Source organism: Physeter macrocephalus, chromosome 8 (assembly GCF_002837175.3).
Source record: "Physeter macrocephalus isolate SW-GA chromosome 8, ASM283717v5, whole genome shotgun sequence".
NCBI classification, from domain to species: domain Eukaryota; kingdom Metazoa; phylum Chordata; class Mammalia; order Artiodactyla; family Physeteridae; genus Physeter; species Physeter macrocephalus.
This window is the reverse complement of record NC_041221.1, coordinates 14,949,405-14,976,830: the sequence shown is the minus strand read 5'-3', so window position 1 is coordinate 14,976,830 and position 27,426 is coordinate 14,949,405. Positions and strand designations below refer to the sequence as shown.

The window sequence follows — 27,426 nt, the reverse complement described above, 5'->3', positions numbered from 1 at the left end:
CCAAATGTAAAATAGATAGCTAGTGGGAAGCAGCCGCATTGCACAGGGAGATCAGCTCGGTGCTTTGTGACCACCTAGAGGGGTGGGATAGGGAGGGTGGGAGGGAGATGCAAGAGGGAGGAGATATGGGGATATATGTGTATGTATAGCTGATTCACTTTGTTGTACAACAGAAACTAACACAGCATTGTGAGGCAATTATACTCCAATAAAGATATGTTTAAAAAAATGCCCATGGGGCTTCCCAGGTGGCGCAGTGGTTGCGCGTCCGCCTGCCAATGCAGGGCAACCGGGTTCGCGCCCCGGTCTGGGAGGATCCCACATGCCGCGGAGCGGCTGGGCCCGTGGGCCATGGCCGCTGAGCCTGCGCGTCCGGAGCCTGTGCTCCGCAGCGGGAGAGGCCACAGCAGAGGGAGGCCCGCATACCACAAAAAAAAAAAAAAAATGCCCATGGACTCTCAAAAAATGAATAAATAAAACTCAATAATAAGAGAACCAAATGAAGAAACGGGCAAAAGGTTTGAATAAACACCTCAGCAGAGAAGGATAGAGGGCAAATGAGCACATGAAAAGATGCTCAACATCATGTTATAAGGGAAATGATAGTTAAAACCACAGTGAGTTGCCACTGCCTACCCACTTGAACGGCTAATATTAAAAAGACTGAGCACACCACATGCCGCTGAGGATCTGGAGCGACTGGAACTTCCCTGCAATGTGGAGAGAACATAAAATGGCATAGCCACTGTAGAAACCAGGTTAGCAGATTCTTAAAAGTTAAAGATACACCCGTCATGTGCCCCAGTCACTTCCCTCCTAGGTATTCACCTCCAACACAGACTTGTACACGCAGCTCACAGCAGTTGTATCTGTGGACACGGAAGGGCGGGCAGCTCCGTAGGGGCCCCGAGCGCTCCTCCGGGTGCCGGGCATCAGCCGGGGCTGGTGATGTGCCTGGCACACGAGCATCTCCTCTGGGCCCCGCGCCGGGCCCCACGCCGGGTGGCACGAGTGAGGCCCCTCTTCCTGACTCTGGGGGCATCCCGCGTGGCGCCCTCGGGGCTCCTCCAATGGCGCCTGGCCTGCTGCTTCCCGGCCTCTCCCGCCTGGACCGTGGGGCTGGCATATCTCCACTGACACGTCCAGTACCGAGCGCCTGTCTCCGCAGCCCTCGTCCGCAGCCTCCCCGTTCACGGAGGGCAAAGCGCCTTTCCAGGGCTCAGGGCGAGAGCCTTCGTTCGCGTGGCCTGGACCCTCTTTCTTCCACAGCACACTTCGGATCCGAAGGGAATCCTGCTCGCTCTTCCTTCGATGCCTCCAGGACCAGTGCGCTGGCTGAGCCCCACCCTCTGTTAGTCCCGCAGCCTGCAGGGCTCCCCTGGCCCCCGTCACTCCCGGGCCCTCCCGCCCTCCTGCGCCTGCGCCAGCTGCGGGCCCCGGCCGCCCCTGCCCTGCTCTTCTCCCCGAGATGCGTGCGCGGCGGGGCCGCGCCTCAGCTACCCCTCGGCCTGCACCGCCCGGGGCCCCGCGGCTAACGCTGCGCTTCCCACGTCCTGCTCGCGGCTGCCTCTGCCCACGGCCACTCTGGCTACGGCACTTCCTCACCCTGCTACCGGCCGCCCGCCGCCCCAAAGCTGACCGCGGGGCCCAGAGGCAGGCCCGCGCCCCCCGCCCCGTCCCCGCCACCTCCCAGGCCCTGAGCGAGGCCGTCCGTGGCCGACGTGGGTGCGTGGGTGAACCGCAGCCCCGAACCCTGGGCTTGCGGTGTGGCCGGCGCCGCTACGCTGCGCAACCCCCTCGACCCGGGGACTCCAGGGAGGGCGGCGGAGTGTGCTGGGCGGCCCGAGCACCGGAGGCCTGGCCGGAGTCCGGGGAGCGCGGCAGACAAGGAGGGGCTCCTGCCCAGGGGCGGGCACCAGGGCGGGCCCTGAGCCCACGCGGACTCCCAGCGATGCGGGGAGGGCGGTGCCCCCCGTGGGGCTGGCCCGGCCTCACCTCCCGGCTCGGGGCCGTGAGCCCACATCTGACACGAGCAGGCAGAGCCGTCTGCCCCGGGCCTGGGCCCTCCAGGGCTTCAGCGCCGAGAGGGGCGCAGCGGGCTCCTCGGGTGAGCACGGGCGAGCTGAGCCCGGAGGAGGGTGCGTGCGGGCTCCCGCTGGGAAGCGCAGGGGCCACGGTGCCCGGGGCGCGGCGGGGCAGCAGCCTTGCTTCCCGACGCTGGGCTGGGGTTTGCATCGCTGCCCCCCACGCAGTTTTGCAAAAGTAAAACCAGAAGACTCGTGGAAGTCAGACAATGACTTGTTTAAAGGTGGGAGAGGGTGGGAGCGCGATCTGGGTGAGAAGGAGCTGCTCCTTGGGCGGCAGGCGGCCGCACAAGCGTGGGGGGGGGGTCTGAGCGCGGGGGGCACAGAGAGGGGCCAGAACCGAGGGGCAGCGCACAACGTTTATTGAGCCGGGACGCGGTGCGGAGGCGCCTCCGGCCGGTCCCCACTCTCAGCCCCGAAGACGCCCGGGGCCCAGCACCCCAGCTTCGCCCCGCACCCCGGGTCAGGACCCCGAGCCTTCCTTTCTCCTGCCCTCGGACAAAGGGAGACGTGCACCCTGCCCGGCGCTGACCCGCGTGGCCACGGGAGCCGAGGCCGAGGGACCGGGGAGGGGCAGCTCCCTGCGGCCGGCCACAGCTCCTGGGCTTGGAGGGGCCGGCTGCGGGAAGCGCCGTCCAAATGGCAAACCAAGTCTTAAAACAGTTACACGGACACTAAGGAACAACGTTTCTAAAACGTCACAGATGGGAGTGGCCCCAAAGCATTTAAAATAATGAACACGGCATGCCAACGCGTGAGGAGACGGGCGTGAATGAACTTGGAGCAGCGTCGGGGAGGAGCCGGGGGCTCACAGACACAGAGCGCTGTGGGTGCATCTCTAGGGCACAGACACCTTCTGTAGTAAAGAAACCTCTACATCTGCAAGGGGGTGGGCGGTCTGCACAGGTGGCGAGCGGTGGGGACGTCGGCGGGGTTAGAGCGCGCCCATCCCGGTGACCTCGGACGTCAGCCTGGAAGAGACGAGGGCACAGGTCACCATGTCCTCACAGACGGAGGAGTCCTTAGAGCCTTGCCCCTCCCTCTTCATTGCCATGGACGGTCCTGGCTCACAGCGCAGTGGCCACCAGCTGAGAACCGGGGACCAGAACCACGGGGCCTTTCTTCCCCGCCCCAGGGGCCCGTGTACCTGTCACCACGTGGGGGGGTGACGACAGCCACCAGGACAGGCCCAGGCTGCCACACCGTTTCTACAGCCACTCTGGGAGTGGTGCTGCCGGGGAGAGGGAGGCGGGCCCTTGTGCCCTGGCTCCGGGGGCTTCTCGGGTGTGGTGCCCTCAGCAGGGAGGCCGAGGGAGGGCCCGCTATGCCCAGGAGCTCCGCCCTCTGCCCCAGAGCGTGACTTCAGACCCCCGCACGGTTCCCTGACAGCCGCCCACCAAGTGCGGGGTCGGGGGGTCTTTACAAGCACAGAGGTGTGAGAACAGAGAAACCCAGTGACCTGTTTCCTGAAACTACAGAGCCTTCTATGCTGACCTTCGATGACCCCAGACCCAGGCCTCTGCCGAGCAGAGAACGTGGGGCAGGCACCGGGCAGGTGCTGGCCGGGCCACCCCCAGCTTGTCCCCGTGCGCAGAAGGCCGGAGGTCCCAGGAAAGGCCAGTGAAGCAGCCCCTCCGCGGCTCCAAACCCCAGGGACCTCCCGGGTGTGCAGAGCTGGCAGCACAGCTACGAGGCTGGCGGTGCCATCACAGGGCCCAGACCCTCCCGCCGCACAGGGACAGGCAGGACGCAGGCCGGCCCTCACAGCTCCCTGTGGCTGTGAAGGGTGAGGCTCAGAGGCTTGGCTTCAGACGCCCCGAGTCCGGGTGCACGCTGGGCTCCCCACAGTTTGCCGCCTAAGGCGCCAACGCCTAGCGACTTGTCCGGGGCCGCGCGGGCACCACCGGCGGTGAAAGGTCAGGTGTGAGAGTGCAGAGGAGCGTGTGGGCCCGCGTCCACCTGGAGACTCCCCGTCACGCTCCACGCGCCACCCCCACCCGGCCCAGCCGGGAGAGAGAAGCCCCGGGAGGCAGCCCCGTGCAGCCCCGTGCAGGCTGGCCGGCCTCACCTGGCGTTGATGAGGTACTGGGCAAGGCTGATGTTGGCCGGGGTCCCCGTGATGGTGATCTGGCGCTCTGACGACCCCTCTGTGGCATTGGCGATTTTGATCTGAGCTCCAGACATCTGTCGAATTTCATTGATTTTGGTCCCCTGGCGTCCAATTATGCAGCCTATTAGCTGGAAGAAAGGACGGAGGAGCTTCTTAGAGGAGAATCCACCGCAGCCCGTGTGCGGCGCCGAGCCGCTGGGGCTGGGGAAGCTGCAGGAGGCACTGCCTTGGCCCGCCCACCCCCAGCACGTCACAGGCTCCAGAGGGAAGAGGCACGCCCACCCCCTCCTGCTGGAGGACGGGAGCCGCGGGTGCCTGGCCTCTGCTTGGCCTCGAGCGCAAGAAGTCCGACAAATCAAGACACAGCGGTTATGCGGCCGCATCACCTGGCCCAGCGTCTTCGTCCTCTGTGGGCCCGAGGCCACGTTGGCCCCCTAGGCCACGCCCTCGGGCTGGAGTGGGCACGGCAGCTGGCGAGGCGGTGTCCCCAGCCATCACCACGCCGCCCTCAGGCAGCTGCCCCTCTAGGACGCGTGCCCCACGCCCGCCCTGTTGTCTTGGTTTGGGGATCGGAGTCAATATCCTTAGGGCAAACCAGGGATCCAGAGGATGGCTGGGAGACAACTGAGCGTGTGAGGGGGGTGTGGGGCCCTCCGAGGGCCCATGGGGCGCTTCTGGGCCACCTGCTCTCAGGGCTGACCCTGAACCGGGTAGGGCCTTCAAACGGGGACAGCCGGGGTCCCCAGGCAGCTCCGGCATCGGAATTCCAAATCAACCCTGAAGCGCCACCAGCTGCTTCCTTGGCTGGTATCTTGGGGGTGACATCACCCACCCCCATGGGCATTAAGCTGCTTAACCAGGGCAGGGAGGGGGAGGGGCACACATGGGCTCAGGATGGGCGGGCCCGGCATACTCACATCATTGGGAATGGTGAGCTCGTGAGTGCTGGCGGGGGGGCTGGCGTCCAGACCTGGGCACGGCGAGGGGAGACGGTCAGGCAGGCGGAAGGCTGCTCCTGCTGCACCCGCGCTTGGCCCCGCTGGGCCGGCAGGCAGGCAGGGCCGGGGGCTGCCCAGGGCAGGGCCTGCACAGCCGGGGGCCGGGGCCTGTGAGCGCTCAGTCCCAGACTGCCACCACCCTCCCGACCCCAGCGTCTCTCAAACAAGGAGAAGGAACCCAGCAGGGTGCAGGTTCACTTTTTCGTTCTGGGCACGACATGATGTCACTTGTCTGCCGTGTTGTGTAGTCTCTCGAGACGCCCTTCACAGACACCCTGGTGGCTCTGCCTGGCGCCCCGGGTACGGGCCGCACTGGTCACGCCAGTCCTGGGTGCCCACCCTCCCTCCCCCAGACCCGACAGCAGGCCTCCTCCGCGGCCCCTGTTCCCTCCCACGCTGCTGTGGCCCCCGCCCCCGCCCCCGGGCAGCACTTCCGGTGGGGGGCAGGGAGGCCCGAGAGCCGGGCAGGGGAGGCCGTGCCTTTCCACAGGGCGTCCTAGGCTGAGACCCAGGCCCAGCTCATCACACGCCCAGCTTCTGTCTTTACAAATGTCAGCTCAGCACCCACCAAATCAGAGCCAGCCTCTCAGGGTTCAAGGACAAGATCCACACTTACTTTGGAAACAGTGACCGCAAAACGCAGGGGGCCTGTGAGGGGCCCAGAGGGGAGGCAGGGTCTGCCCTCGCGGGTGAACGCCGGGGCAGACACACTCCTGTGTACGAGGCGCTTCCATCCCGTCAGGAGGCGTCTCAACCTCAAAGCCCACAGCCGAGACCCCGCTCTTCCTGCCCCAGACCCGTGTGTCCCAGTGTTGTGGGTCCCGCAGCCCAGCCCAGCCCCGGAGCCCCCAGCTCCACCCACCTTCCCCGTGGCACACTATCGCAGGCCCGGCTCACGCTCCTTCGGAATATTCCGGAACCTGAGACCTCGTCCCACCCCACGCTCCTCCCTCCCTGGCCCCTGCCCCTCAGGCTAATCCCCACAAGGCCCCGAGGGGTCCCAACAAAGGCGACTGCCCGGCCCCCGGCCCCACAGGCATCCTCCTCCGTGGCATGTGTGTCCCCGGAACCAGATGTGCCGTGGCCATCGGTGTCGAGGACACAGAGACCCGGTGAGACCGGGCCTGTTCTGGGGCCCACGGAGCAGGGGCTCAGCTATGCTGAACGAACTAACTCACCCCAGACCATCCATCATTTTTCTGTTACGCAGCTAAACCTGGAGTTTCTGTTCTTTATCTCTTTTCATAAAGGTATTTTCAATACAGTTACTTAGTTGTTCAACCATCTATATACATTCAATCTTTAGTGACATTTAAAATGTCACTTAAGAGATTTCCTTGGTCCCAAGTCCCGTGCGGTGCCTCCTGGTTTGGGTGACACAAGCTGGGGGGGTCACACCTGTTCACCCAGCTTATGATTTTTGATCAAGGGGACTTCGTTTAAAAGGTGCCGAAGTCAAACCCAGTGGTGAGCTTCCCTCTCATGGGTCGTGAATGCTGCTTCCCCAACACAAACCCCAGCTGCCTGGGAAGCGGCGTGGCGTGGCCTTCGGGCGGAGGACGACCAGCAGGCACCTCTCGTCACCGCCCAGCCTCCCTGACCCGCGGCCGTGGCGGGACCGTGCGCGTGCGTGTGCAAGTGTGGGGTGTGAGCGCTCTGGGTCCCACGGGGCCTTGGAGAGGGAGGTCGTCACAGGGGCATGTGAACACGGGTCCCACGCCCCCGAGGCTGTGCTGGGAGGGCCGTGTCGGGGTGGGGTGGGGGCCGTGTGTCCCGGGTAAGCCCGGCGCTGGGAGTCCCCAGGTCGTCTCCTGGAGACGATGGCTGGGCAATTATCTGCAATCGCGTTATAAGCTGTACAGACACCCAAACATGTATTATCACCAGACGCATAACTTTGTAAAGGTTGGTATCCAGTTCCATAATCAGAAACATTCTCTAAATGTTCTCTAGTTTTCACTCATTCAATTCTTCATTAACTTAATGACAGGCTGCACTGAGAGGAAACCCACAGTGAGCGCATGGGGCGTCAGAGCTGGGGGCCCGGCTGGAGAGACGCCTCCTGAGCCCCGTGGTCTCAGCTGGGCCCACGTGGTCCCGAGGGATGGGTGAGGGGTGGACGCACCCTGAGGCCCGGAACACACCAGTGGGGGCGACAGCTAGGACCGCGGCCAGCAGTCCTCTCCCGCGTCGCCCCTTTAGCCGGCACGAGCTCTTCCGCTCTGAGCCAGGCTTTCACAAGGCCCGTGTGGGTGGGGTGGGAGCGAGGGGGGCGCCTCCCTCCCAGGGAGCCTGGCAGGTCCGGGCCACATGCCTCCAGTGGCTTTGCTCCCCCACGGCCTGTCAGCGGGCCGCGCCCACGGCTCCAAGCCTCGGTGACAGCACCTGCGGATCCACGCCCTGCCCTGCCCTGCCCTGCCCTGCCCTGCCCTGTCCGGGGAGCGTTTTAGTGCAAATCCAGCCCACAGTGATCTCATCTCCCAGGAAACGCATTTGTGGACGGCACACAGCGTGGTCAGCCCTTCACTCCAGACCCCCACACGCTGAGCCACTGGGAGAGTAAATGACATGCAGGCGGGGCCTCTGGATGACAGGGCAGCTGTGCCCCGAGCCCAGTCAGAGCCGACCCACCATGCTCCCAGCAGGAACGGGGCGGAAGCTGGGAGCCGCGTGTGCATTCCTGGGGCCAGCCACTTGGGCCCCGGCCCTGGCGGGCGCCGGCGACCCTTCCCCGAGGCGCTCGGCCAGCAGCCCCCTCGCCCCCTCCTCCCGCCAGGTCCCTCCTGGCCTGCTTGCTCTCCCTTTAGCGTGGTTTTCTTTTACCTGACGACTGGCCCATCAGATTTTGAGCTTCTTCGGAGGAGTGTAAAGGCAGCTTTTCTCCTGGAGAGCAAAGAAGAAACAGATTTAATGTTTTGCCCTCAAGGAGAGAAGCAAGGTCACTTCAACTAGGGAAGCTCAAAGTCTGACTGGTGCGGCACCCTGAGCTACGGGGCGCCGTCCCGGGCGAGCCGCCCTGCGGGTGCACCACCTCCTGCAGGAGGGCCTCCCCGACGGCCGGCGGGCAGCAGAGAGCAGGGTGGACCCTCGGGGCGGGGGCGTCTCCTTCAGGAAGACCAGCTGTAGGGTGACTGACCCGTCACGGAGATGCACAGAGCTACCCCCGCCCACCCGCGGCAGTGTGCGCGGCGCCGCGTCCCTGGCCCTCACTCCAGAGCTGTACTGCTCCACTCGCTGCCCTGAACACAGACCGCTCGCTCAGAAAGAGAAAGGCCCCGGGTGAGAAGAGAGGAGGTCAGAAAGGGCGGCTGGGTACGTACCGGGGAAAGCGGGGTTGGTCTGTCCGAGGGGAGGAAAGGGGGTTTGCTGCATGGCCAGCTGGTGGAGCTTGGTCAACTGCTGGGGTAGGAGGGACACGAGAGCTAAGAAGGTTATTGTCATCGAGTACAAGTCACACCAAATTAAAAACGCGTCACGGAAGTCTGCACAGATAGATAGAAAGGGGGCCGTGCGACACATGGCAGAGACGCAGCAGCACGCAAGGACTTGGCCTGGGATAACCAATGGGCCGCGGTCGGCTGGCAGGCGCACTGAGTCCTCCCCCCCGCCCCCGGCCAGGCGGGCCCCCGGGCTCTGCGGGGAGGGTCTAGAGCCACAGAGCAGGACCCGCTGGGCCCCAAGTGCCTCAACGTCACGCTGTCACTCGCGGGACCCACTCACACCGGTGGGTTGGCTTTCTTCTGCAAACCTGGCCCCGGCCCCGGGCCTGGCCCGCTCCACGGCCGGCATCCTCCCCCGCAGGCCCTCGCTCTACCCATGGGGCAACTTGGAGGGGCCACCTGCGGGGCCCACCACCCGCCCCCTGCGGCCTCCAGGATTACAGGAAGCAGTGCTGGAAGGCTCCACTGAGGGAGCTGCAAGGGCCGCCAAGAGGGTGCAGGGCTCCCATGGGGGGGTCCCACGCCTATGCCCCTTCCCCCCACCCCCCGTGCCCCATCCCTTGTCACCTGCCCTTTGGCCCCCATCCCCCAGCCACTAGACATTGGTGGGGGCTTTGAAATGCAGTTTCTTTAGTTATTTTATCTGAGCTTCATTTCTTAAATAAACACTACAAATAACAGAAGATAAAGGTAAACGTGCTGAGCCTTGGCCACCTAATAGGGGCTGTCTGAATGCTGGGACCCCGCAGCCTTGGAGACTTCCGGGCGCGTCCTCAGCCCCGGCTCACCCACTGGCCCGGCCCACATCTCCAGCCCAGCAGAGGGAGGGCCAGGACATTCCAGGACGTGCGCTCAACTCCCAACCTTCACAAAGGAAGCCCAGCCTGAATGCTTCCAGAGCCTGGAGGCCGGCATGGGGCCTCCACGGAGCCCCTGCGGCTGGCAGCTGTGGGCACCCAGGGAGCGTCGAGGGCACCCCCAGGTGAGGCGAGGGTCTGACCAGTCACCACGTGGGTCCCAGTCTGCAGGATGTGTCGGGGTGGGGGCAGGTACGAGCGCTGGAATATCCACGTCCCTGGCCTTCACGGGCGAGCCCTCGGGCGACAGAGGAGCGGGTATGCTGCTGGCCCCCCAGGGGCCAGGCGCACTCTCCTAACAAATGCCGAACACCCCTTCCCAGTACGTGGGGGATCACGGCTGCCCCACGGGGGCCCCTCCCGAGCGCCCACCCCCCTCACATGTCCAGCAGGTGCGGCCGTGGGGACAGGGCTGGTGGCGCTCTGGCCGGCCAGTCCGGCCTCCTCCTGCATCCACAGGTCGGGGTCCAGGGGCCGAGCTGTGCCCAGCCTGTGGCCTCCGGGCACACCTTCCTGGTAGAACCTCCGCTGTGCAGACGCTGGGATGTGGGTGGGTTGTCGCTGCAGCCAAACTTCGGTGTCTCCTGGCCGCTCCTGTAGCATCTGCCAGTGCAGGGCTGTCTCTTCCCTCCCTCCCTCCCTCCCTCCCCGGAAACGGTAAGCCCACCGTAAAAGCAGCCCTCCCCCACCCCAGGCCTCTCCCCACTCGGGCGGTGGGCCTGCTCGGAGAGAACCGGCCTCATCCCAGATTCAGCTGTCATGTCTGGCAGCTCTGGGGAGGGGACGTGGTGACCCGGGGTCACATTCAGCTCTGAGAGTCCCCGGGGAGGTGGGGCCGGGGGCTGACAGCGCACCTGCTGCCCGGCAGGTCTGCCCGGTGACTGACACCGCTGGGCTAAGCGTGGCCTGAGCGGACATGCACAGAAGCCCCCTGAGAAAGGTGTCAGAAGAGCACACCCGGGAAACACCGCTATGGGGACACCAACCCAAGTCTTGGGGACAAGAGGTGTGAGGGGACCCGCACCTGCCATGCCACGGGCGAGGTGACCCCGCAGGGAAGGCGCTGAAGCTGGGAGACCCCGCTGCGCGGCTCGGGCACCCTAGCAACGGCTCCTCTTTCCAGGGGCCCGTCAGAAAGGTGGCAAGGACCATGGGCGTCGGGGCATGAGGGTGTGTGTGGGGGGCACCGACTGGGCCCTGCAACCCCGCCTCTCCTGAGCACGTCGTCACGCCGAGTCACGAGGACACTGGGCGGGGTCTGCGCCCCGAGCCCACCTACACGGAGCGCTGGGACCGGGTCTAAGGTCTCCTCACAAGGAGGTAACACAAGTTCCTAGGATGGGGGAGGAACCCCGTCTCTGGAGGCAACAAACATCCAGTTGGCTGTCCAGAGCCCGGCCCAGGGCAGGCAGGCCACCGCTCTGGCCGTCACCGGGATTTCGTGCGGACACCGCGCTGGTGCAAGAAGAGCCGCCTGGCGCGGGACTGGCGTCCTGGGGGCTCCAGCCCTTCACCCGGCGGCCGGGGGCCGGCGGCCGGCGGGGAGCCGAGGGGCGGCCCTGCGGCACCTGAAGGGCCTAAGCGGCCTTGGCCAGGCTGCTCTCTGCTGCTGGTCTGCGATGTTACCCCCGTCACAGGCTTATGCGTCCGACGGCGGGCTGGCGTGGTCCCCATGAGGGCAGGGCCCTCTCCTATCTGTCCCCGAGTCTCCAAGAGTGCACTGCTGTGCGTTGGTCAAGACGGCAGGGGAGAGCTGGGCTCTGGGGGCGGGAGAACCGGTCCGAGTCGGCTCCAACGCTGACCAGCTTTGTGGACATGGGCACATCTGGTCTCCGTGGGCCTCGTGCCCCCGTCTGCGAGGCCCGGAGCCACGTGAGGGATGGGCAGGCTGAAGTGCTGCCCTCGTGAGTGAGTTGGGGGTGAATGAACATCGCAAACTAGCGGGGCGCCCCCACCTGGCCACCCACAGCCCCTGCACCCGCGGGTGCTCCTCTGGTCTCTCCATCACCTGCGCACAGTTAAATGGATGAGCCCGTTGGCCACGCGTGTTACAGGCACAGCCAGGTAACCCGCGAGGTGGGCTCCGCTCGCGCCTGGGAAGTCTGGCACTCAGAAGTTCAGTGATTCAGGCCCTGACCTGTCCCACTGCAATGGGTTTGCTGCTTTGTATGAAACAGTGGCCACACCAGCAAAGAGATCCCCCCTCAGGCACCCACGAATATAAAGTGACATCTTGGGAAGGACTGACCGGACGGTGGTGCCTGGAGGAGCGCCCGTCCCTCGAGTGGGTGGGCGGATGGGTGTCAGCTGGCATCTCTCTGTCTTGGCTCCGGCCTTAACTTTGCCTCCATTCCTACATTTGTAAAGGAGGCAGCAGCAGTAAGTGCTAAGGGGACTCCCCACTTTTTGAGATATTTCTGCCGTAAAACAAAACAAAACAAAAGAATCAGACTTTCTAATCTGGCCAGTGCCTACAAACCACTGGGAGGGAAGATAGGAGGGGAGGGTGGAGGGCGGAGCCAGGGGGCAGGCGTCACGTCACAGACATTTCTCCATAACTGCCTTTTCCACTTAACTCTGTGTCAGAACATAAAACATAGACAAATACTCAACACAGACAAATACTGAAGTCAGAAGGATTCATAAGCACACAGCTCCACGAGTCATCACCAGATGGACATGCCACGCACCAGCACTCACATCTAGGGACGGGCCACCTCGTGGTTTAGTCTGCGAGTCCCGTTTCCTCTTCTGTGAAATGCTTGTGTCTTTTGCCCATTTTTCTATTGGGTTGTTTTTCGGTGATTCACGCAAACTTATGTATTTCAGATACTAATCCTATTCCAATTATATGTGCTGAAAAGATCTTTCCCCCACTCTCCTTATGGAGCCTTGAGAGAAACAGAATTTAAAAATTTTAACGTAGTTGAATTCATCACTATTTTCTTTATGGTTTGTGCTTCTGTTTTAGGAAATCCTTCCCTGATCTGTGAACTGAAAGATATCGTTTTCTTCTAAAAGTGCTAAATTTTTCTCTCTCGTGTTGAAGTTCTTGGTACATAAGCAGTGTTTTTTTTGTTTACGTTGTAAAGACTATCCTATCAGATATTGTCTGCATGACTAGCTTGATGATTCTTGGCTTTTGCTCTTTCACGTAAAATTCAAAACAGCCTGCGGGGATTTTGTGTGCAATTGTACTGCATCCGTACCTCACTCAACTTGGGAAGATCTTTGGTGTCGTTTCCAGGAGGATCGTGTGTCTCTCCATTAACTGTGGTCCTCTGGTCTTCTCTAACTTTCAATAACGACAAGATTTTTAAAAAAAATTCACCTTTTAATTATTGATTTCAATTTAATTGCTCTATGGGGAGAGAGTCATCTATCTGATTCCAATTTTTGAAAGATGGTGAGTCTTCTTTACGGTCTAGTGTGTGATCAAGCTTTGTAAACGTTTTCATGAATTCAGTAGCTGTGCTGGGGGAGTGTTCGGTGCACGTCGGTTCACTCGGGCTCACGTCGTACTGTCAGAATCTCTTTGTACTTGTCTACTTGGCCTTCATTGAAAGAGGTCTCTTAAGGTTCCACTGCAACATCTGTTAAATTCTCTTAATGGTTTGTTAATTTTTTCCTTTATATATGTTTGAAGCTATGTTTTAGCTGCAGACTTAAATCGTTTTATCTTCTAGTGAAGCATTTATCAATAAGTAATGACGAAGTAATTTCCTGGAAAGTTTTTTTTTCCCTGCTAATAATAATAATGGTGTATTGTTTCGTTGGGTTAGTATTTTCCTAGAATAGTTTTTCTATTCTTTTAATTTTTCTAGGTCCTTATTCTTTAGGTGTGTCTCCTGAAAAACAAACTGACATTTTTTTTTGGTTTTGTTTGCTTGTCTCTTTGTTTAGCTTTTCTTAAAAAACCTTCTGACAGCCTTTGTTTTTTAACTGGAAAGTTTCTCCCGCTTTGATCACAATTACCCACAGATGTAGACTAATTTCTGTCATCTTATTTTAATGGTCCTGATCTTCAAGGGTTTCTTTTCTTTTTTTTCATTCCCTTTCCTTTGTACTGATTAACCTTTCCCTGTCACCCACTCTCCCCTCCGTACCTTTATGGAAGTTATGAAAGTGAACATGTTTCTGATAGTCACCACTTTGAAATTTTAACACGTACGTTTAGTCTTAGTTCAGTCTCTTTGCCTTCCTCCTGAACGACACAATGACCTACAGGATGTTTTAATCCCCTCAGCCACACCCTAACCTTACGTAGGCTGTTGGTGCCCATTTAGTTCTGTTACGTTAATCCCAGCAATTAGACAGCATTGATTTTGATTTTACAAAGTTTGTTTTCATTGACCCAAGTGTTTAAATTTTAATGTAGTCAAAAATATCAATGTTTTCTTTATGATTTGTGCTTATGTTAAGGAAAGAAGTGGTAATTTTTTTGGCTCACATTCTTTCTTGCATTTATAGCCTTCCTTCTGGGCTCACTCTCCTTCTACCGACGGGCATCCCTTAGGTCACAGCTGTTTGTCTGAAAACATCTGTAACTTGGGAGATCCTCTGGAGGTTGAATTTTAGGTTGACAGTTGTTTTATTTTGCCACCACAATTGCTCCTTTATAATATTCCTTCTCTCTCTCCTCTTGGAAGATTCACTTTTGGTCTTTGGTGTCGTGTGGCTTTACTTGGACGCGTCTGAAATGGATTTTGGTTGATCTAGTCGGGGGTTTATTGGGATTCCTGAATGTGAGGATTTTTTTGTTTATTTTTTATTTTTATTTTTTTTTGCGGTGCGCGGGCCTCTCTCTGTCGTGGCCTCTCCCGTTGCGGAGCACAGGCTCCGGACGCGCAGGCTCAGCGGCCACGGCTCACGGGCCCGGCCGCTCCGCGGCACGTGGGATCTTCCCGGACCGGGGCACGAACCCGCGTGCCCTGCGTCGGCAGGCGGACCCTCAACCGCTGCGCCACCAGGGAAGCCCTTTTTTGTTTATTGATTCTGAGAAATTCTCTGTGCTCATCTCTTAGAAGCTTCCCTCCCTCCATTCTATCCTCTAACCCTGCGACTTCAACTGGATCTGTGTTCTTCCTTCTCAGTCCTCCTTATCGGTGTTTCTCAGACTTTCCGTGCAAATAAGTTACCCAGGGTCTGTGAAAATGCAGATTCTGATTCTGGGAGGGGCGGGCTGAGGGCCCTGCCACTGAAGAGCTCAGCTCTGAGGAGAGGGTGTGCAACCCCGGGGAGAGGGGCGGGGGCAAGAGTTAACCTGCCCCTGTTTCCTGCTCTGCGGCAGGTGGGGCCGGGGTGCCTCCCCGCCACTCCGAGCTGCGAAAGGAGAGGATTGAAGATCCTCCGATCTTGGAAGAACAAAGAGCCAGAGGTGCGGGCGTCAGCAGGGTGGCCGTGCAGGGCTCTCACTAGAAGATGCTAGGAGCAGCCTCAATGGCACCTCCCTGCGGGCTCCCGGAGGGGGACACCGAGGAGGTGGGCCGGGAAGGCACTCCATCCCCGGCTGTGTCCACTGTGAGCCGAGCCCCAGGGACCACCGTCCACACGGGATCTAGCTGTGCGCTCCCACTGGCTTCTTCTACTTACTATGACTCACTCGTTTCCAGTTTTCCCACTGCTAACACGGCGCCCATCTACCCCCAGATACTCAACACCCTCTGCTGAGACCCAGCGGCGCGGGGACCGACAGCTCTGCTGCTCCTGGCCCCCAGCTCTGGCGAGGGCCCCTCGAAACCCCACGTCCTCACCAGCCCAGGCTCCAAGGGAGGCCGCCGGCCCGGCTGGCTTCTGGTCTCAATTCTGCTCGCTTCCAGCACCCCTTGAACGAGGGGATGCTAAGGAAGGGGTGGCCTGGAAACTTTGAAAAGTAGAAATCAGATTCACACGTGAGGGCATGCCTGACATTGACTGATTTCTCCCAGAAGAAACCAACTTCTTCCTGGTGTAATCAGTACAGGGACAGAAAGAGCGGAGGCAGGAGAGAGCGGCGGCGGCCATGCTGGGTCTGTCCAGGCTTCGCATCTGCTCCTGCGTCCTGAGTTGTGGCCACCATGGTCCTTCCTCGTGTCTGAAACTACACCCGACGCCTTGGGCAGGACATGTGGGCGGCCGTCCTGGAGCATTCTGGCCACCAGCCGTGACCAAGGCCTGCAGCTGTGACGGGCCCAGTCATCCAGTAGTCCTTGGCCTCTCCGAATGCCCGAGAGCCATGAGCTTCCAGAAGGATTCCGGTAAAACAAGGGCCGAGGCAGGCGAGAACCTGGAGGATAGACTGGTGAGGGTGGGGCCCTGATTCTTACGTAGGTTAAACCAGAAAGCAGGAAAAACTACGCACATTTTAGCTCTAGATGAAGAAATGCTCAGCTCTAAGAAATGGATTTTCTCAGAGTCTGTGCCTGATTCAGGAAGGAATTAGCTGCTGAGATGACAGTGGGGTGTGTGTCAGCCACTGGGGTTGAAATATTCAAATGGTGTATTCAGTTACCTTATAAAATAAATTAGTACTTCCTGTAATTATTATATTTGCGTTCTAAGAAATGAAGCTTTTTAAAAATTCCTCCTGAATATTAAGCTCAGAAAAAACTGCCTTCCTGGCCATGGTCACTCGTCACCATTTTCTTTTGTTTTGAACGATTCTTAGTGATGGTCCAAGTCTTCGACTTTCCATTCCTGCAAGAAAAGCGTTTATCAGAGTCCTGCTCTTCTGTCCTAACAGCTGCTCCGTCACACGTGCGGTTCTGGAGAAGGCAGGGTCCTGCACAAAAGCCCTTTCACGGTAAAAAACCAAGTGTTTCAAATCTCTATCAAACTCAATGAGGCAACCATGTAACAGCTAGCTATAAATCAGTTTAAAATCTGAAAAAAAAGGGAAACTACCCATTTTTAAGAGATACTGAGACAATCACGTGGAAAGAGCCAAACAATCAATTGATATAAAAACCAATCAACCAAACCAAACAAAGTCCCTCGGCCTCCCTGGGTGCGTGTGCCCCCCGCCTAGGGAATTCAGACCGGGAGCTGCAGCCCAGGAATCCAGGCCTGGGGCGCTGAGGCCTCGGGCAGCAGGGAAGCACAGGTCTGCCACGGGCTGCGGCTCTGAGCCTCATCTCAGACCTGCTCTGGGGTAAGCGCCCCTCATGGCCCAGACCGCCAAGCGTGCTGGGCTCCGAGTCTGCTTTCGCACAGACACTCTTCCAAAGGCACGAGACCACCAGCCACGGGGGGTGAAGGCCGTGCCGCCCCGTACACCGGCTTCTCCCCTGACCTCCGTCACCGCACGCGGGCGCTCTACTGGGGTCCACGGAAGCCGCACGGCGCGGTGCCCGTCCCGATCCCACCAGTGCTACGCTTGCTCACCCCACAGGGGTGACGGGCCCCTCCCCAGGTTCCAGCACCTGCCGTCCCCTGGGCCACAGCCAACTGTCGCCTGGGATGGGGAGGGCAGGCAGCCCCCCGGTGGCATCAGGACAGCCCCCAGCCCCGTCTCCATCAGCTTTCTCTGACTTTTGGTTCGTGTGTGTTGCTTAAGGAGGATTTTTTTAAAAAGGAAAAGCCGTCGGATTTTCTTTTCTATTCAATAGAAATGTCCTGCAATGATAGTGAATTGAATCTCTGTACTTCCCATACATACATGTACTCAGTGTCAGTGAATTCTTATAACTCTCCCTGCCCTGACTTTACGTCTTAAGGCGGCCGGCTCTGCACCTGCCGGTTCGAAAGCGCGAGCGTCTGCACAAGATGGGAGGGCACCGCTGTCACCTGCGGTCCCCCCGCCTGGACAGAGCCCACCCCCCACTGGCTCTCCGAGAGCAGCGCACGCGGACCCGCCTTCCCAGGACGGAGGACACTTCTCGGGTCGGAGCTCAGCTTGCTGTGCCTGCGGCCGCTGCACACAAACCCGCCCACCTCTTCCCTCTCTTCCCCGCACCCCGCCGCCCGGGCCAGCAGCGCAGACCTCACGGCCCAGCCTATCTACAGCCCTGTGGCCTGCGGTTCCCCTGCAGCGTGCTCGGGGCATCCAGTCCTCCAGCACCAACGCTGTGCTCAGCCTGGAACCCAGTCCGGAGCGGCCCCGGGCGCGGAGCGCGTCCTAACGCTCGAACAGGGCCTCGTCTGCCGCAGGGGCTCCCGACGGCCTGGATCTCGTGCATGCATGGACCCTGCTCCGACTGGGGCCTGAAAGGGAGCGTGTAGCTTCACCGGTTGTTCAAACGCCCATCCAAGGTATCCCGGCAAACCTGCTGATGGCACATCAGCTGCCTGCTCAGGTGCCCACAGGGCCCAAGCTGTCCCCGCCCACCGGGACAGGCGCCGGGGACAGAGCAGCCCGGTGGCCCCCGCCCGAGGCCCCAAGTGCGCAGGAATAGCCGGACTGCAGCCACAATCAAAACAATTGGACATCAGGCCAAGTCCTCCACAGGAGCAGCATTAGTGCTAAGAGACTAAAGGTTACTCAGGGCCATATGGATATGACACAGGCCGGGAACACTGAGAACAGTATTAATATTACGGTGTAATATTAATATTAGTAGCGACTGACAGCAGCATGCAGGTAGGAGGGAAGTGGTGACGAGAAGAGAGGTGAAGGGACAGAGTAAAAACTCACATCTGGGTGGGGGATGGCGTACTGTCCCTGGATCGTGTAGGCCTAGAGAGAGAGAGACACCGTCAGCTCGAGAAGCGGCAGCCATGTGTCCCCCACCGCGGCCTCCCCTGCGGGACGAGGGCCCTCCTCGGGGAGGGCTTTCCTGCAAGCAGGCCCCGGGCCCTCTGGTTAAGGCCTTCCCCCCTCACGTAGGAGAGGCGACCCTCCCGGGGCCCGGGGTGCAGAGATTGGGGGCCGGGTCCCGGCATCGAGCCTCCCGGGTCCCTCGGTGGCTGGAGCTACAACCAGACACACGATGGGGCGGGGCGGGGCGGGGGGGAGGGGAAGGACCAGGCAGATGGCTTCCGTCTCTCACGCCCCGTTCTCCTCAACTGACAGTATCTAAGAACGATCCGCTTGACCCTCGCTATAGATTCACTGATTATTAACCCTTTGAGAATTTAATGGGCTGCCAGAGTAAGCACCCTCAGAAAATATTTACTCCGAGAAACCCAAACAACGAAACAGAAAACTTTAAAAGGTGACTCAAAACTTAAGTAAGAAATGCACCCAAACCAGCCACAGGTTGGCCGATTGTCTTCCGGCCTCAGAGGACCGGTGGCCGTCGTGACTCGGGGGCAGCACGCTCTTGGTGGCACAGCTCCCAGAGGGGGCTTGTTTTGCCTTCACCGTGTCACTTGCCTTCAGGACAGTGGCTCAGAGCAGCCGCGGCGCGTGTGTGGGCCCCGAAGCCTCTCCCGCCGCCCGCCCCACCTGCCTCAACAGTCCCTCAGCCAAGATGCTTCCAGAAACTCACAGCCAAAAGACAAACGAACCACACAGAGTCGAGGGAGAGTAAAGACAAAGACTTGCCACTGGGACTGGGTGACGTGGAAAGTACGGCACCAGCCACGCTAGGCCTGCAGGTGGGGCAGGCGCAGAGCCCCCGTGTGGGGGGGGCCCAGGCACCTCGTGGGGAAGGAAACGAACCTGATCAGAAACGCCACGCGTCGGGGAGGCTGTGCGTGCTCGGCGCCGTGGGACGCCGCCAGGCACTGCGCCAACGTGTCCCCGAGTGGGACAGGCCCTGGGACAGTGCAGCCCGTGTGCTCCCCGACTGGCAGTTCTTTATCCCAGACACTTTCAGTTTCTGACTTATCTTTTCATCACTCAGGTGTTATGGTTTCTAGTTCTACTGGAGGTGCAGGGGCCGCCCACCATCATTGCAGGGCAGAGGTACAGACAGACGACAGGTCACAGGTTCCGTCTGGATGAAATCTTTACGGACCGAAACTGCTGGGACGGCAGGAAGTGCCTCTCGGCAGCGGGGACGTGCGGGCATCTTCACAGGGACAGGGCAGGGCGGGAGGCTCTGAAGCCTGGGTGTGCAGGCGTCCTGCACGCGGGCGGGGAGGGCCCGGGGCCTGCTACAGCGACCTCTCTGCCCGCTACCTGCAGCGCTGCCGCGACCCTCCTGTGACACCGGTCAGTCACTGGCCACACTACCTGTCCGCAGGGCACAGGCGCTGGGTTAAGGCGCTGAGCCCCCGCGAAGCCCGCAGTGGGGGTGACCTCGCCGTCCTGACTGGGGGGTGGGTGACGCCCTGCTCTGCCGGCTGGGGCTGGGCCGGGCCCAAGAGGCTGCCAGGCTCTGGCTCGGGTTAACATGCCTCCCCTCTGGATAAGGCCCGTGCTTCTCCATGTGGAATCTTCGCGGGCTTCCTCGCATGTTGCGGCTGAGGCCGCGCCGGTAAGTAACCTGCCGCCGATCACGGATGCGCGGCAGGAAAGGAGCTCTGAGCGAGGCGGGCTGTCTGCGGCGGCCCTGAACCACGGGGGCCGCTGGAGCCGCTGCCCCCTCCCCCCGGGGACTCGCCACAAATGCTGCCGCAGGAGCTCAGACCCTGCCCTCACCTCACGGGGCTCAGCGGGAGAGGAACCGGACAAGGTTCCTTTACGGAGCAGAGAAAAACGTGGAGGGTTTGTATTTGCCTCTTTTCCTTCACGGCCCTCCCGTCCTGGGTCATCTGGGAAGTCTCTGTCTTAACTCTCCCTTGAACAAGGCACACGGCGCTGCCGCCTGGACGCAGAGCTTCTCCTGGCACACTGGCCTGGCCTTTTCAAAGTCCCTCGCCCGCGGCTGCCGTGACCCTGCTGTGAAGGGACAAAGCGAGCTCCTGGCGGACGCCTCTGAGCCCCGCGCCCAAGGGCACAAGAGACAAGGCGTGGCCCCCGTCGGCCCCTCCAGGTCCCGCTAAGCCAACCACTGGCCTCAGACAGATGTCTCCGTGACCCCTGGTTTCCAGGCCCTCCCTGGCGGGAGAGAAAGCTCAGGGGCTCCCACCAAAGCAGCAGCTGTGTGAAGTGAAGTGGCCGTGGCCGGCCTGCTGGGCCTGCGGCCAGCGCGGGGCAGCGTGGAGAGAGAGGGTCGTCCCGTAACGGGACGCCCAGCTGGCCGCTCCTCATCCTCGTCCCTCACACGCTCCTGGGGGGATCTCGTGTGTGGGAAGCCGGGAACGTGTATTTCAGGGGAGATGGGGTCAGTTCTTACAGTCGGAGCTGCCTCAACCAGGAGTCATAAAAGCCCTGGTGACGCTGCCAGCCCTTCCTGCCTCCGAGCTTCCTAAGGACACCAGGGAGCTCGACTCGGGCGGGGCTGCCCGGCTGAGCAGGCCTGAGCCCGGACCAGGGTCCTCCTGGGCCCAGACCCCACAGGGCGTCCGCCTCGGCCCTTCCTGTCTGCGGACGCTGCCCGGCGGGTCTCTCTCGCGGTGGCGCGCGTCCACCCCAGGGCTGGCTGCGGGCCAGGAGAGCTCTGCGTCCAGCGTGCGCGGGGGACACGTGCACGTGAGAAGGGAGAAAACCTGAGTGCACTAACGGGCAGCGGCGGGGGCTGCAGTAAAAGGCTGAGGTTGGCAGTGGAGGCCGAGAGCGGGTCGGCTCTTACCTGACCACCTGCAAAAATGACAGGGGTGGAGGCGGGCTTTGGGCGGTAGGGAATGGTGGCACCTTTCGGTGGGGACTAGGAAAAGGGACAGGAGAGGGAGAGAGAGCGTTAGAGCAGCTTCGCAGCCCGGCAGTCGTGAGGCCTCCTTCCGAGCTCCCCCCTCGCCGCCCCGCCCTCCCCAGCCCCCAGGTCCTCCAGGGACCACCGCCCTACACACAGCCCCAGCAGGAGGCGGCGGGTGACGGGTGAGGCGGGCGGCCGTGCCCCTGCCCGCGCACGCGACCCTCCCCAGGCGCCAGCACAGGCGCCGCGTTCTGAGAGGGGCGCGCCCCCTCCTTCAGTCCTCGGGGAGGAGCCCCTGGGGACTCGGTGCCAGTGCCGGGGCTTCGCGTGGCCTGGGCTGACGTTCTGTCGGCATCGTCACGGGAAAGTTAGAAACATACAACGTCACTATTTAAAAAAAGAGCCATCATTTAATGCACCTTAGAGTCCAAGTGAACTAGTCCACAGGTGTGATGCAATTTGCTACAATTTCCTTTCATTATTCTGTGTCCAGAAGTATAGGATTCATATCTTGGGGTGAACGATATTCTCAAGCACCAGAAGTCGGCCAGATTCTGATGATGTCAACCACAGCCCTTGGTCAGAAGCCACCAGGCCCTCCCCTGTCCCCTTGCCTGGGTGACCGTCTTCCCTGGGAGCAAAGTCCACAGGGCTGGGCCCGGGCTGCTGTCGGGAGTCCTGAGTCAGCAGCGCCACCCGCCAGAGACAGAGCTCAGGGACCAGGGCAGCCTGTCTTTGCTGGGAGTTCCTGAGGCCATTGCCCACCCAGGCCCAGCCACTAGGCGGTGTGACCTCAGAGTGACCCAACCCAAGACACACACAGGGAGGTGGGGACAGCAGAGGGGTTGGCAGCTTCAACTCTGCAGCCCAGGCCACATCACGCGACCTTGTCCATGCTGCGTGCCCTTGAGCACACCGTGTGACCTTGGATGTGTGCTGTGTGACCTTGGCCCGCTGTGTGACCTTGGATGTTCTGCGTGACCTTGACACGTTGTGTGACCTTGGCCTGCTGCGTGACCTTGTGGAGAGCAAGAGGGGCTGCTTCGAGGGCCCGTGTGCTGACCGCGTGTGGGTGACGCTGGGCTCCCGTCCTCCTGTCTCCGGCTCGTCTGAGGTCGCGTCCAGGTGCCTCTGCAGCGGGGTTCTCTGTGGTTTCAGGGCGATTAGGGGTCACTGGGCAGGAAGCGTGACTACCCTGAGTGACCGTTTCCGCTGCGAAAGGAGCACTCGGTCCAGCTGCTGCCCCCGCTCCATCCCTGAGCTGGGGGGGTGGGCTCCCCACTTCTCAGCCTCAACTGTCACCTTGCTCCATGGTGCACTCCGACCCCGCCGGCGGCAGCGCCCACCCTCCGCTGGCCCTGATGGCCGTGACGCCCAGTTCCCTTCGAGCTGACCTCTGGTGGAGGGAGGCCTTCTGAGCACACGGCCCCCACCCAGGGCTGCAGCCCCGACCCTCGCGTTCTCCACCGACCCGCCACTCCTCGAGCAGCCCTCCCTCCTTCGGTAGTGATTTCATGGGCGGAGCGCCCCACCCCAGAGCCCGAAACTCCAGTCACTCTTCATTTAACATCGGACCACGGGCTCCTAGCTGCGGTGACGCTTCCTCCCCCATAAGCGGCTGCTCCGGCCTCCGGGGGCTTCGTGACACCAACGGCGGGAGGCCTCGTCCCCGCCCCTCGAGGACCGATCACGCCTGCCCGTGTGCTGCAGCGTTCACCGTTTCACAGCCCTGGGGGCACCAGCGCCCTACAGCCAACGGGGTCAAGCTTTCCTGTGGGGGTCACGTCTGACCACAAACGTGGCACAAGCAAGGCCACGTGGGAGGGGTCCTGAGGAGCCCACATGTCCTGTTCTGACCTCGTCGGGGACATCGGAGACGGCGTCCCTCCTGGAGCGGTTCACGCCACCCCGCCTCGCCCGGGCACCGCCGCCCACCGGGCCGCTTGGGCATCTGCCACACTAGGCGTGCCGGGCCCTGCTCGCTACCCGCCCTCACGGCCCCTCGCGGCCCCAGCGCCGGGACTGAAGAGAACAGCGATCCTCGCCGTGACCAGCGGGTGGGGAAAGCTTCAGAACAAAATATCTAGAAAAATATTTTCGATTTCCTAATATCATACTTCCGGAAAATAAAAACGATACAAATTTTTTTCTAAGGAGTTGGACATGGTGCTTTAACACCAAGTCAAGTACGAAAGAGGGAGAGCCCACCGCCGCCCCCCCGAGGCTAATTCCTGGGGGAGACTGCTGTCACCTCAGGCAGACCCTCCGTCAGGGCTCCGGGCATGGGCGAGGAGGGCCCAGGTGGCCGGGCCACCAGCACAGGCATTGAAACCTTTCGTTTGAGGCACGACGGCTTCATTTTAGCTGAAGGAAGACCAGCAACTATTACTGATAGCGTCAATGGATCTTGCAGCAGTTTGGGTAGTGACTGAAACTTACATCTTGGGTCTCCCCTCAGATTTCAAGAGAGGTTTTCCTCTCAGCTGTGCCTTCCTTGCTCCTCCTTTGCTTAATCCTTTGTTTACTTCTTCCGTCTTCACAGGTGGGGCATTTTCGTGCGCTTTTCCCAAGTCCCGCCCACTGCACCTCGGCGGCGGCTCCGACGCCCGATGCCCGCAGGCTGGTCCCACGCAGGGCAGGGCGGTCCTGTCCGGGGCCTGGGCCTCTTCACTCCGTCTGCTTCTCCAGCCCAGACCTGGCCCCAGGGCACAGCTGCACCACTTTTAAGGGCCGGCCCTTTGCTGAACGCCCTCCACCATGGACTCCCGAAATGAGGGGCGGGGCTCATGCTCTCCGCGTCCCCGTTCTCTCCCCGGATCCCCAGTGAAGACGACCGACCCAGCCGAGGCGGCAGGAGCCGGCGGCTGCCCCCCCATGGAGCCTGCGCCCCAGCACGGCTCTCACTCAGGCCGTCCCCGAGGCCCGCCCTCACGCGACCCTGGCCGCACGAAGCGTCAGGGCCCCGAGGCCTCCAACGCTCAGAAGCCCCGGCCGGCACGGAGGGAGGGGCAGGCTAGCGAGAAGCCCTGGACTTGTGGACAGACTGTACCTCCAGCATGACCACACAGATTTGCTTGACACACTGGATGATGGCGTCGGGGGTCCCCGAGATGGTCACTGCCCGCTCCGTGGAGTTGGGCAGCATGTCCCCGGCCACCTGGACCTGGGCACCTGTGGACTGGAGAGACCAGGCGTTGGAAGGGGCCCCACCGAGCGGGGCAGTGTGCACCGCAGCGGCACTTCCTGGGTGCCCCCGGGGGCGTCGACGGCGCGGCACGCCTTGGGACACCCCCCGACGCTGCCCCAGGTCACCCCCCACGCCCTCCGCACGCTCCGTCTGGAGCCCCCGGGCAGCCCCATCCAGCTCGGCCCGCCGCTGCCAGGGCGCCGCGGACCTGGAGCCGGGCGGGCGAGGCGGGGCGCGGGAGCGGCATCTCAGGAGACAGGGTTTGTTTTCAAATATGTGGAATTCTCTCTCTGGAGTTTGAGGTCACAGAGAAAGAAGGATCCCAGTCATGGGGCCAAAAGCGAGTGGCCGTCTTTCCTGGAAGGAATCAAGCCTGGGGGCCGCCATCCTCTGGGGAACGGAAGGCCTCGGGCTTTCCCTGGGAGATGAACTTGTGAAGGGGAGGTGGGCACCTCAGGCAAGCCCCACCCCAGCCGGGATGGCTCAGCGACTCTCAAGAAACGGGGCCTGGCAGTGGGTGCAGGAGCCTCCCGGGGGGCAGAGCCCGTGCCCTGGAGCCCAGGACTGGGTGGAGGGCTGCCACGGCCGCGTCCCGGGAGCCAGGCCCGGGCTCCTCTGCGTCACGCCCACAGCGGGGGCTCCCGCGGTCACTCTGCCTTGTGGCTCGTCCCTCCCCTGCTGCAAGCTCTGTGCTGCAGGGTCTGCAGGGACCCGGCTAGTGCTCTGCCCTAGGGACATCCTGACGGCCCCGGCGCTCGGCTCCCGGGCGGGGAGGGCTCGTTACCTCCCTGATCTCCTTGATCTTGGAGCCGCCTTTGCCGATCAGGGACCCGCACTGGCTGGCGGGGACCACCAACCTCAGCGTCACCGGGGGCTTGCTGGTGGCTGGGCTGTTGCTCATGCAGTTAACGATGTCCTGCGGAGGGAGAGGCACGTGCGTCGGCCGCGAGAGCCTAGCAGGCTCCCTGTCAGGGGTGGGGGAGACGAGGACGCGGGGGAGGCAGAAGCACGCTGGGTGAACAGCGGGAGGACACGGTGGCCGGGCTGGGCTGGTCACAGGGGCCGCGAGGCCAGGCCAGGCTCAGGGGACGAGGGAGGCGGCTGGAGAACACAAGGGGACCCCCAGACGTGCACGTCTGGGCAGTGGTGCCGCCGCAGGGTGGGGTGCAGACCCCCAGGGTGCCTGGTCAGGGTCCGACCTCTGTCCCGAAGGCCTGGCGGGCAGAGAGGGGCTTGGACGGAGGGTGATCCACTGGACGGAGGACTCACTCGCCAGCTTGCTCACCCTTCGAGTAAAGACACCGAATGCATCTCCAGATAACTTTTTTAGCAATTTCAAAAATGTCAGAAACACATACAAATCTTAAGGTTGAACTCACTGACAGACGTACACAAAAGTGCACAGACACATGAATGCGTGTAGATTTCCCGGGCCTGGGTCTCCCTCTGCCTGTCCACATCTGAGCCAAGCTAAACACACTGGGGGTCAGCTGCTGTGGACAGGGCTGAGGCCCGGACGTGGCCGCTTCACTGCCGGCGCCAGGCCTTCCCTGAGGACTCGGGCTCTGGGGGCAGGCCCCGAGGGACCGCTCAGTGAGGGAGGGGGGCCTTAGGGGAGGAGGGACCCTGGCCTGTCACCAGGTGGACCGGAGGGGGCAGTCCCCGGGGAGGCAGAGGAGGCAGAGGGGCTGAGAGGTCCCCTCTTCGGGGACAGGGCTCCCCAGGGGCGCCCCTTACCTCCTCAAACTTGTAGGCGATCATGGCAAAGGCCTTGAAGATGGCGTCTGTCGGGCCCGTGATGGTCACGATTCTTTCTGGGCAGTTTCCTTCTGAGATGTTGATCCTTGCCCCGCTCTGGGAGGGAGGTACGCAGACCCCAGAAACTGGATTAAAGCCTTGGGGCCGGCAGTGGGCTGGATCCTAGGGCCTACTGACCACCGGGGACTCCTGCAGGCTGGTGGCGCCCGAGCCTCAGCACCGATGGCCGGTCCTGTCCTACTGCGCTGGCTGTGACCCGGTCGTCACCGGGAGGGCACCTGAACTGCTGGTGTGCGCTTCGGGGTTCTGCATGGCCACCCCTCGCTCACACCCCTGCCATGCGGGGCTCCCGGCGGGTCCCGGCCGCTCAGGACGCAGAGCTGCTAGGAGGCCCTGGCCTCCTCCCTCCCGCCCTCCCAGAAACAGCACGTGGCTCAGGGCGCCAGCTCACCTCTTCACGCATCTTCTTCACGGTCTCTCCTTTCTGGAACAGAGGTTCAGACAAGGGAGGGGGTCACTCGGGCTTCCACCACAGGCACGGGAGGCCAGGAGCCCCAGCCCTCGAAGGTGGGCTCCGGGCCCGACATGCGTGACTCCCCGGCCGGCCCGCCACCTCGCCCGGGGCACAGGCTGTGGGCTGGGCAGACCTGGCCCCAGGGACCCGATGCGGCTCCACGCTTGGCCTGGGCACCTGCTCCACGGGGCGGGTTTGCACCCGTCCCCCGGCCTCACGGCCGGCAAAGCGGGGACCAGGCCCTCGGGTGATCCCACGAGGAACTTGTGAAAAGAAGCCCGGCTCTGAGCTCCGGGCGCTTCCCCACCATTCAGGGACCACGAGGCACCAGCGAAGCCAGAGACGGTCGCAAGGAACGGGGGTGCGGGGTCCCGGCCCACCTCTCTCCTACACGCGCCCAGCTTCCGAAGCAGCGCTCACTTTCCCCAGGGGAACGTTTCTTTGAGAATGGGCTCACCAGCACTCAGGCCGGAGGTGGGAGACTGCTCCCAGGAATGCACGTGGAAATTGGTCCTGAGCTCTCAAACCCGGGAAGGAGGACTGGCCACCAGGGCAGGTGGGCGGCGGGGCTGCCTCGGGGGATGACCCCCCCCCCAGCTCCCACAGGGCTGGAGAACGGGGAGCTCTGCGACCAGCCTCATGGGGGTGCAGCCTGAAGGCGACGGGGCAGGATTCCAGTGGGATCCTCACCGCTCGCCTGGCGCACCGTGTGCGGCTCACCCCCTGCACAGGGGTGCTCCAGACCTCACTGTCCCCCTGGGATACCCCGGTAGAGGCAGAGTTCACCCAATAATTACCTTCCTGGGACTCCCCTGGTGGCGCAGTGGCTAAGAATCCGCCTGCCGATGCAGGGGACACGGGTTCGAGCCCTGGTCCGG

The 27,426-nt window shown here is 61.7% G+C and overlaps 1 protein-coding gene across 22 annotated transcripts in view; it reads right to left on the bottom strand.

Annotated features, from left to right (window-relative positions):
- Window positions 1–2,425: 2,425 nt before the first annotated feature.
- PCBP3 (poly(rC) binding protein 3) overlaps window positions 2,426–27,426 on the bottom strand; it is a 206,488-nt gene continuing 181,487 nt past the window's right edge. For 13 of the 22 annotated variants that reach the window (XM_028492737.2, XM_028492740.2, XM_055086473.1 and 10 more), the window contains 11 exons: window positions 26,486–26,518; window positions 26,014–26,130; window positions 25,061–25,192; window positions 24,139–24,267; window positions 20,958–21,101; window positions 18,101–18,142; window positions 8,513–8,591; window positions 8,016–8,075; window positions 5,112–5,164; window positions 4,153–4,322; window positions 2,426–3,055 (listed from right to left, as the gene is read on the bottom strand). In XM_028492737.2, the coding sequence (XP_028348538.1) occupies window positions 3,019–3,055; window positions 4,153–4,322; window positions 5,112–5,164; window positions 8,016–8,075; window positions 8,513–8,591; window positions 18,101–18,142; window positions 20,958–21,101; window positions 24,139–24,267; window positions 25,061–25,192; window positions 26,014–26,130; window positions 26,486–26,518 (996 nt within the window). In that variant the 3' untranslated portion in view covers window positions 2,426–3,018. Of the gene's footprint in view, window positions 3,056–4,152; window positions 4,323–5,111; window positions 5,165–8,015; window positions 8,076–8,512; window positions 8,592–18,100; window positions 18,143–20,957; window positions 21,102–24,138; window positions 24,268–25,060; window positions 25,193–26,013; window positions 26,131–26,485; window positions 26,519–27,426 lie in introns of those variants that run through there. The other 9 variants (XM_028492734.2, XM_028492742.2, XM_028492743.2 and 6 more) reach the window with 9 other exon arrangements.